Source organism: Typha angustifolia, chromosome 15 (assembly GCF_048772165.1).
Source record: "Typha angustifolia cultivar Huaian chromosome 15, ASM4877216v1, whole genome shotgun sequence".
Classification (NCBI taxonomy): Eukaryota; Viridiplantae; Streptophyta; class Magnoliopsida; order Poales; family Typhaceae; genus Typha; species Typha angustifolia.
In genome coordinates, this window is record NC_133253.1 from 16259556 (window position 1) to 16269456 (window position 9901).

The 9901-nt window shown below is 36.6% G+C and overlaps 2 protein-coding genes across 2 annotated transcripts; both read left to right on the forward strand.

The window, feature by feature from the left end:
* The first annotated feature begins 1303 nt into the window (after nucleotides 1-1303).
* Nucleotides 1304-4958, forward strand: LOC140777373 (phosphatidylglycerophosphate phosphatase PTPMT2-like). Its single transcript, XM_073121432.1, has 6 exons — nucleotides 1304-1939; nucleotides 2321-2443; nucleotides 3028-3121; nucleotides 3890-3972; nucleotides 4116-4205; nucleotides 4509-4958. The coding sequence occupies exons 1-6, from the start codon at nucleotides 1751-1753 to the stop codon at nucleotides 4782-4784; spliced, it is 855 nt and encodes a 284-aa protein (XP_072977533.1). The 5' UTR covers nucleotides 1304-1750; the 3' UTR covers nucleotides 4785-4958.
* An 845-nt stretch (nucleotides 4959-5803) lies between these two features.
* Nucleotides 5804-9444, forward strand: LOC140777374 (profilin-2). Its single transcript, XM_073121433.1, has 3 exons — nucleotides 5804-6016; nucleotides 8153-8290; nucleotides 9063-9444. Exons 1-3 carry the CDS (start codon nucleotides 5894-5896, stop codon nucleotides 9195-9197), a joined length of 396 nt encoding a protein of 131 aa, XP_072977534.1. The 5' UTR covers nucleotides 5804-5893; the 3' UTR covers nucleotides 9198-9444.
* Nucleotides 9445-9901: the final 457 nt, after the last annotated feature.

Sequence of the window (9901 nt, forward strand, 5' to 3'; positions counted from 1 at the left end):
ATCGGTACCCCATTTGTGATTTAGAAGGTCACAAATTTAAGTTCAGCTCTAAATAAATTTATTATAAATAAACTATTTGAGTGTTTGATGGTTTGACTCGACTCAATTTAATGTTTTAAGTAAAGGTGGGTTGGATAGGAGGAGCACACCGGCAACACAATAGTTGGAAGCAATGGCTCAACAGCGTAATAATTTGGAGCTTAAATTGAATGACTATATTTATTGGCTATAAAGTTTAGTGGCATCTAAGTGTATTTGTTTCAAGGAATAATTAGTCTTTTGTCCGGTCTATATCTTACCCTCGAACTTTTGAATGATCAAAAAAAAAAAAAAATCGGAGCTGATTGAATTGTCATCGTTCAAGCATGCTAACCCATCGGTTATACACATTTACTAATTACTCAGAGCCAAAGGCAAAGAGCTCATAAATTTTGAGCATATGTGATCAAGGTTATTACACAGTATACGGTCGATAAGTTTATACATATCGAACAATTATTCTAATAGCAATCGATAAGCTGATACATATAGAACGATTATTCTAATAGCATTCGGGCCAATCTACACATGACCTTCTTGCATTGAATCACAATTCTCTATTGTCATCTCATATAGGCCATTATTATTATTATTATTGCAACAAGAGATTATACATAAGCATAAAATTAAGCTAAAAAATCTTTTAAATTAGTAACCTCTCATTAAAAATATAGAAAATCTCAAGTTAGAATCATGCAAACCTCTCATTAAAAATATAAAACCTCCATCTATTTAGTTATAAGTTACAACAGATAAAATCTCAATCCATTATCACATGTCATAGTCTTAGATTGCAAAAGAATTAATTAGAGTATAAAGTAAATTCCATTTCCTTTCTCTTCTTAAGTCTTTGACTCTTTGAGTAGGAATGCGTGGATGACTGGATGTGATAGTGGACTATATCATTAGGATTTTGAACATTGGATTTGGCTCAATGATTGCCTCCAATAAATGGACACTCTGGCTCTATTACTTTTTCTTATTAACACGTACGTTCTTCTATACTTGTGTTATATATATAAGAGAAAATTTAGGGTGAAATAATATAGGGAGATGAAATAATACATTAAAAATTTGGAAAGAGAGAGTAATTGTTATTTAAATATAAAAGGTAAAATATATTAAATCTATTTGGAATATCTCTAACGTGGCTATTGAAGAGTAGCAGTAGATTATTTGGACGTCCTTTGAGGTAATATTAAACGAAAGTAAGGTGGTCAAAGTAAATATGGAAGGTTTCGAGGGTATTTGCTTATTTACGCTACCTTCCCTTCTCGAGCTTTGACCTTCTCGTTCGCCCACGTTCTTCTCCACTTTCGATCGAGGCATTTGCATTTTAGGGTTTCGAGGCGAGCGATAATCCCGAGATTGGATTCCTTCTTCCAAATTCTTGTCTCGTATCGTCTCTCTTTGCCGTGCCGATTCGTGGTCTCCTCTCTCGGAGCTCCCAGTCGAGATCTCGATCGCTTGAATCGATCCGATCTCGAAGTCCGGCTTCGATCTTTCAGGTAAGTCACTGATCCGATGCGACTTATGCTCAATAGGGGTTCAATTCGATCGACTAGGGCTTTTCCGAGAAGATTCTCGTCGGATTGGTTACTTTGTTCTTGGAGTTTCTGTTGTGAGAAGGCGATCGGAATTAGAAGCGGAATAGAGTAGAGGTTTTACCGGGTTATTCTAGTTCTTGATCGTCTCAATTCGAGTTAGTATCATGAGGATTACTGAATTGGAGGACGAGGTCTCCAACGACTATTCCGGTGAACGTCAGATCGTGCCGATCAAGGCGAAAAGGGTTCTGGTTGGGGCGGGAGCGCGGATTCTATTCTATCCCACTCTTCTCTATAATGTCTTTAGAAGCAAGATCCAGACCGAGTTCCGATGGTGGGACGCAGTAGATCAGGTGATTTATTCGATAATTTACCTGTCCATTTCTCGATTTATCCATGGGAGAGTGATGATTTGCTGTTACTGTACATAGAGTTAGTCGTTCTTTTTTTATATGGTTTATAGATTCTATGAAGTGATAAAATGATGAGTAATTCTATTTATTGGCTGCAACATGCCTCGTTAGATTTATGGTGTTACTCAGTTATTGCAAGTCACTTAATATAAAGTTAAGAATTTTGATATTCACAAATTGAATACCAAAATCATTCCAGGATAAATAAGAATTAGCACCTCAGTTGCACCTATTTAGGAAATAGTATCCATAGGAAATTAGCATAGCATCAACCTCATCTGGTTCTTTTACTCATTCGGTGCGTGATGTTTTTCTTGTCAGTTTGTGTTGCTTGGGGCTGTTCCATTTCCCAAGGATGTTCCACGTTTGAAGCAGCTTGGGGTTCATGGTGTTGTCACCCTGAATGAACCATATGAGACTTTGGTGAAATCATCATTATATCAGGCAAGTTCACTTTACTTGGCTAACCTACATAGATATGTTATGAGCTGAGTTAAATTCATTTTGTAGTAGTTAATTTCCATTGAATTGGTTTGTGTTAGAACATAAACATCTTCCCTGTTTAAAGTATTATTTACGTGCTTCTAATTGGATTAGTTATATCTAATGTCGGTTGGGAAAATGGAGTCATGCTTGTAAAAAGGTGATGTTCTAGGTTTAGTCTTCTATAAGTTATCAAAATTGGGGACAGAAAAATTTATCAACTGTTGGGCGAAAGGGCATAATATTCAAATGGCATTCTTTATGTGCTTATTGTTGCTTTAGTGATGTCTTTGTCTGGCATAATTTTGAAATTTTGGTAACCTTATTTTTGTTGTGATCTAGCTTTTGCGAAAGATGAATATTTCTTTCTATTTCTGCAAAATATATTGTCTGAAATGGATATAGCAAATTGTGTTTGACAATATTGGTGGCCATAAATGCAGTCAGCGATAATGTTGTTTCCTCTACTTTGTAAGTAATAATTTTCCAAATATTATGTTAATTAGGCTGTGCATGCCTGTTAATTTTCTTTCTGTGACCTTCAGTTTCATGGAATCGACCACCTTGTTATTCCTACGAGGGATTACTTATTTGCTCCTTCTCTTGTGGACATATGCCGAGCTGTTGATTTTATTCATGGTAAGTAAATATCATCTGATGGTGCCTTTTATCCCTATCTGCAACTATATGTTGCAGATTCTCTTTCTGTTGTCCTGGTGGTATTAAATTGCTACAAACTGTTAATGTAATTGTGGTATGATTCATTTCTAATTCCTGCAAAATCCTTGCAGTTTCTGTTACTAGGCCATTGGTGTACTCTTCTTCGCCATTTGATATCTTCTATCAAGCACTTTAGCTAGTTGGTTTTGGATCTTTGACTTGAAATGGAATTTGATTTATTCATGTTATGTTTCTTGATTGGCCTTGGAAACCATGTACTAAGGTTCAAAATTTTGTTTTTGTTTAAATTTGGCTGAAATTCTTAAAAAGAGAGGATCGTGTTTAGCATATTAACTATTTGGGTGTTCACTTTGGTTGAAGGATTAAAAGAACCAAAAATAAATATGAATATCTAAGCACTAAGCGAATAACTTTTTGACTATATAAGCCGATCATCTATTGCATATCTTGGACATTTTTCTGACTCAAAATGAGACATGTTAATCTCAGAAAAGGTGCATGTTCTAATTTGTTGGTTTTCAATTTCTTCATGTTTCATGTAATACTGGGGAATTCTTCCCAAGCTTACTTAGTTCACTTCTATTTGAGACATTAAAATAAATTAGTGATATGATAGGGCTCAGATGTTTCTTGCAGCCCATATGCAGCTATATTGCAGCCCATATACAGCTATGTTTCTTATCCTCTGAACACAATGCTCATATTCATGTGCTTTATTTTGTTCAGAAAATGCGACTTATGGGAGGACAACATATGTTCACTGCAAAGCTGGGAGGGGGCGTAGTACAACGATCGTCTTATGCTATTTGGTATTCTAATAGTTTTTCATTCAATGAGAAGTAGAGCTTTCATCTAGTGATTTTTCTTAATCTCATGGAACCTTATTTATTCTCAAGGATATGCTATTTAATAGAACCACTGTGTAATCTGCTAATTTGTAATAACTTCACAGGTGAAATATAAGAACATGACACCTCTTGCTGCTTTGGAATATGTGCGGTCAATAAGGCCTCGAGTGCTGTTGGCTCGCTCTCAATGGATGGTATAGGACATTTCCTTTTTCTTTTGATGTGTTTAATTGCACTGATAGATGGTTACAAATATAGAATGATGCTGCAATAATTATGTGCCACAAAGTAGTTTATATCTCTCTCCATTCTCTGATATGCATGAGTACATATACTACAAGAGTGCACTTGTTGACCTTTTCTGTGAATTTGGTTATTGACTTGTTGTCTTTCATCACATGCTGTCTTGAAAGGAATCATTACTTCATATATGCCATTCTGCTTAACTATGTTTCCTTTAAAATAACTAGACGCGACTATTGTTTCTCTACGTGCAGGCAGTTCAAGAATTCAACAAGAAAAAGTTCGAATTACCAGCTGTTAGGAGTTCCCCAACTTATTCTCTCACAGGAGATGCAGTATTGATAACAGAAGCCGATCTAGAAGGCTACGGCACAGATGAGGTTGTTTCCAAGGATCTTAGTGTCTCAACTTACAGAGTTGCTCAGCCAAGGCCCATGATAGCGAGGCTATCGTGTCTCTTTGCATCACTCAAGGTTTCAGGTGGTTGCTCACCAGTTAGTCACCGGCTGCCTGAAATGCGAGTTTGCTAGTTCTACGGCAGATTAGCAATAAACATCTCTGTAAATAAGTGGGAAAAAAAACAGATTATGTTGCCGGAATAAACTTGTATACAGTCACTCTCGGTAATTAGGTCGCCTTAAGCAAATGTTGTGCACATATATGTAAGAACCTATAACATCAAGGAAGCTCTGGTTTTATTTGAATTGCAGTGCCAGTGGTAAGGGACAGGTGCTGTTTCACAACTAGATTATCTAATCTGTATAGTGTCGAAGTGGTCCAATCACCTCTTCTTCGATGTGCTGATCTTGGAACGTCTATTTTGTTGAGCAAAATCCGTGACAACAATTGTTAGTTCACTGTTGATAAAAAAGTGTGATGCATACTGGAATTTCGACCTCATTGGACAAACTGCCATGATAGAAAACTTTTGCAGATATGCAATATGAAGTCATATGTTATGTCTTTCCACAAGTTGCAACGAATTCTTCACAAACATGTAGCTAATGTAAATATGCCATCTTTCATCTTGTATGCATTCCTATTTACAATTATAATGTTACTATATGAACGCCGAGTGACGTTTGTGTCACATATGCATGTTTGGATGGTATCCGAACCAAGACATATAGATTTAATATGATTATTACATGGGCAATATATGGACTTGCGTGGATTAAATAAGTTGGTCATGCAATCTATACAATAAACTTAACTATTTTGTGTTCATGTTCACGAAGGCCGAAAAAGTGGAGCCAGAGGCATTCGACGAGGATTTTGTCAAGTCTAGAAGGAGTCCAACCTAATCCAATCGCCACCCCTGCATGAAATGCCCTATTAAAAGGGTGATAGATACTAGATATACACACTGACACGGTCAGAGATCCTCTTACGCACGCCTCAGTCACGTGTAGTGCAATCAAACGGAGGCAAAGACCCATAGGCTGGGGACTGGGGTCCGTGAGTCCATCCCATTTGGCCGGACGCCAAAGGCATTTATTCAATAGAGTTTATTCTTTTCGGCTATTTTTATTGCCTCTTTTTCTTTGACACATAAATCTCACCGCCCAGCAAGCGGAGAGGAAGGAGACTTCGCGTGCGATCAAAGCAGAGAGAGAGAAGAGAGAGAGAGAAGAGAGAGATGTCGTGGCAGGCGTACGTTGATGATCATCTGATGTGCGAGATCGAGGGGCAACACCTCTCGGCCTCCGCCATCGTCGGCCACGACGGCAGCGTCTGGGCCCAGAGCGAAACCTTCCCCCAGGTATTCTTTCTTATTTGGTTCCTAGATCTCTATGATTCCGTGCTACTTCCGTCTATAGATTATTTCTTTTTTTCGTTTTATGATGCTTGAATACATACCGATAGATCTTTGGTGATTGCGTTGTTATTGTTCAATTTCCGATTTCACTCTGTGGTGTCTTGATCTGGATCCAGGCGCAAAGATCTCATCTGTTTTGGTGTTTTATTCATCTAGAAGCACATTCTGATATTGGTTCTCGCTGTTGTCATTAATATTATTCAGATCTAGTTGTAATAAATTCCAAACTTTTGCACTTTTTTTACTTAATAAGATGCAACGTCTTTTATATATATATTCGTGATGTATCTATCAATGAAGTTGAAATAATCGGTTTTACTATCATAATAGCTGGAATAACATGTGTTGGGTTCGTAAAAGACTACTGTCTTTGTCTTCTTTTTGTTTTATTATCGCTTTGCATGTACTCTTTCTTGGTTTTATTACATTGGGTTTGCTAGTTCTGTTTATTGCCAAAGCTTTGTAACTTTATCTAAGTTATGTTGGAAATTATTGGATACTGGGGATTGTTGCATGCAGATGTTATTCGATTAATTTGTACATTGTTGTACCATATGATCTTGCATTAGGTCCTCTTTTCTGTTGCTTGAAGTTCCTTTTTGTGTTTCTTAAATTGACTGACATTGTATACCATGTGAATTATTCATACTGGTTGATGCAAGTTTGTGATCGATTGATTCTATAGATTCCAAATCTATTTCCCTTTATTGTCTTATACACCTATACGCATGTGTGCACAGCTAAGTTTGTGTGCATTTATCTGTCCATATATACTATGTGTTTGCATGTGTTAATTAGCTAGTAGATTTTATCTTTAAAAATTGACAACTAGTTGGAATCAAATTTTTTAACTTTGTGTGTTTGATCCTTCATTGTGAACTTTAATATGGTTTTCCTATATTATGGATTTTATATTGCGTTTGGGTTTATTGAAACATAAAGAGGGTCCAAAATCATGAGCAAATGTGGTATTCTGAGAGGGCAAGATGTATGTAGCTTTATCCTCATTATTGTGGAGGCTCTTCCATGACTCTTATCATGGCCACTTGGATGTAAGGAGAAACTTTTACTGCCACAACAAGATTGTTTGGAGCTTGATTTTTCATTTATCACGGCCTTCTTTTTTTTTGAGTTTTTTCACTCTCTTTTCTCCTCACCCTGCTCTCCCTTATGAAAAGATGCTAATACTATCGCAGACCATTCTATTGTTATGACCTCCCAAGTGCTTGAGCTGTTGCTCTACATCCCTAATTGCTTCTCTTTCTCACTTAGAATAAGAGACGTGGCAACACATATTTTATTTGATAGGCCGGTACTACATAAAAACAAGTTGAACACTAGCCCCTCTAAAATTGTATGCGCTCAATGATCTTCCAAGTAATGCCACAGCAGGAATGTAAATGCTGCACATTATTATATTTGAGATGTAGTAAGGGATTCTCGCGTGCGTGCATCTGAGTGACTCTAGAAATCCTCTGAGTTGGCTTATAGACTTGGATTTCAATCTCTACTAGGAGTTTCTAGTCACTTCATTTACAGAGCTGATGTAGAATTAAGAAACTTGGTTGTTGTTGACTATGTAACCTTCTTCTTTAACTCCCTTCATTTCACTCCTTGTTTCTAAACTTCATTCATTAATGATTTTCTAGATCTTTTTGCTGCAGCTATACCATAGAAAGAGCTATGATCCATTTCCTTTTCATATTGACTTTCAATCAGTATTATCATAACTTATTATTTTGATCATAACTTATGGTCCCCGACGGTCACATGATTGGATCTAAATGATTTCTTGTTTTTCCCCTAGACATACCTTCTATGGAACTACCAATGTGTAAGACATAGAAAATGGTTTCATGGAAACTAAAAGTTCTTTCACTTCTTGTTATCTCCAGATTCATGGTATCTGATCACATAGACATTGGCATCTGAAGGCCTCTAATACCAACTGATTTCTTGAAAATTCATGACACAGCATGCTTTCATGTTCATGTCATCTTTTATGTTCTATTCTGGTATATTAGTAGTTTAATACAGAGTTTTTTATTTGTTCTATGGACTTGTTTCTATGTGCTGCAGTTGAAACCTGAAGAGATTACTGGTATCATGAATGACTTCGCTGAACCTGGAACTCTTGCACCGACTGGTTTATACCTTGGAGGTACAAAGTACATGGTAATCCAAGGTGAACCAGGGGCTGTCATTCGAGGGAAGAAGGTTTGGCCTTGCTATCCCATTTTTTATTTGTTTTGTTGAAGCCTAATACTGCTAGGGCATGTCTTCCCTTAATAGCTATTTTGATTCTTGCATTCAGTAAGGAAAGCTTGATGCACTATGCACAATCACTACTCTTGACAACATTCTGTGAAGTGTGAAGAAGTGATTTTGTGCTCTAATTCTTCAACTGAAAATTGATGATGAAGTTTAACTTATTTCAGAACAACTGTTTATATTTAACAACTCTAATCCGAGAAAAGGGAAGGAGAATTATTGGTAGAATGACAGTGTCACATGTGATTCTTTAGTCATTAATGAAAATAATGCTCTTTGTGTTGAAGCATAGAGTTTATTTAACTATTTGCAGTTTGATATGCTAGCAAATCAAGTGATTGATGTGTTCTAGCTACTACCATTGTGTCTCTTGTAAGATATTTAACTAGCACTTCTGGATCACCCATTTACTTCATAAAATCTGTGGCTAAAAAGTTCTTGCTTTATTCCTTGGAGGTAAAATAGAATTTTTGCTACACTATTTTATCATCAATGATGTAGCTTTTGATCTGGACGCCCTCCCATTTCTTCTCGTAGATACAGTTATAGAGTTTCTTTTCAAGTGTGGATACCAGCTTTGTGTTGAATCCAAATTTCTCGAATTGATGTGCAATTGCCAAGTTTATTATTTCTCCTTTCTCCATGAAGAGATTGTAAGAGAAAATCCTAAACTACAGTAAGATTTTGTGTAACTTGTCCTTTTTTGGTTCCCTATCAGGGCTCTGGAGGTGTAACTGTTAAGAAAACTACACTGGCTTTGATCATTGGCATATATGATGAGCCAATGACCGCTGGGCAGTGCAACATTGTCGTGGAGAGGCTTGGTGATTATCTCCTCGATCAGGGCTTTTGAATTTGGCATATGGTCTGATGAGGCTCCTACTCTTCATCTGTATCTTTGATGAGCTTGTCGAGTGCAACTTATGCAGTGAATAATTAGCTTGAAATCATCTGGGATATTTGTTGAAAATCTGGTGGTTTTTCTCTCCATTGGCACTGTCTGTAATTTTTAATTTTTATTGGGTTATGACATTGTGCCGAGTTGTGTTACCTATTTATGATTAATTCCTGATGGTTTGAAAAAAAACAAATTTGTACAATTCACTGTGTTGCATGATGTGAATTTATGATTGCACATAGTTTGTTGATATTATATCAGGGGTGATTCTTGCCTTCATTCTGCGCATAAATCCTATAATTAAGCAACTATATCTCCCTTTGCAGATCTTGTTGCATCATAGTTGGATTAAAATAGGAAATCTAGCTTGGGTCAATATTCAATGTTGCACCTATATGAACTTGGAAACATCCACTCGGTCGAACCGGAACCGGATTGACATCATCTTGAATTAGGTTCTGACTTGCTTATTTAAAGTTTGCTTCTAGTTTCTCTTCCTGTAATGCTTCCTATTTCACCAGAGGGGTTAGTCAAGGGATATCTATAACTGCTATCGATTTGTTATTCAATTGACATTTAGAATTGGTTTCTTCAGGTATATTGAAAATCTTCTTTCTATTTCGATTGCTGAAAGTTAAATGCCTGAACTAGAAGAGACT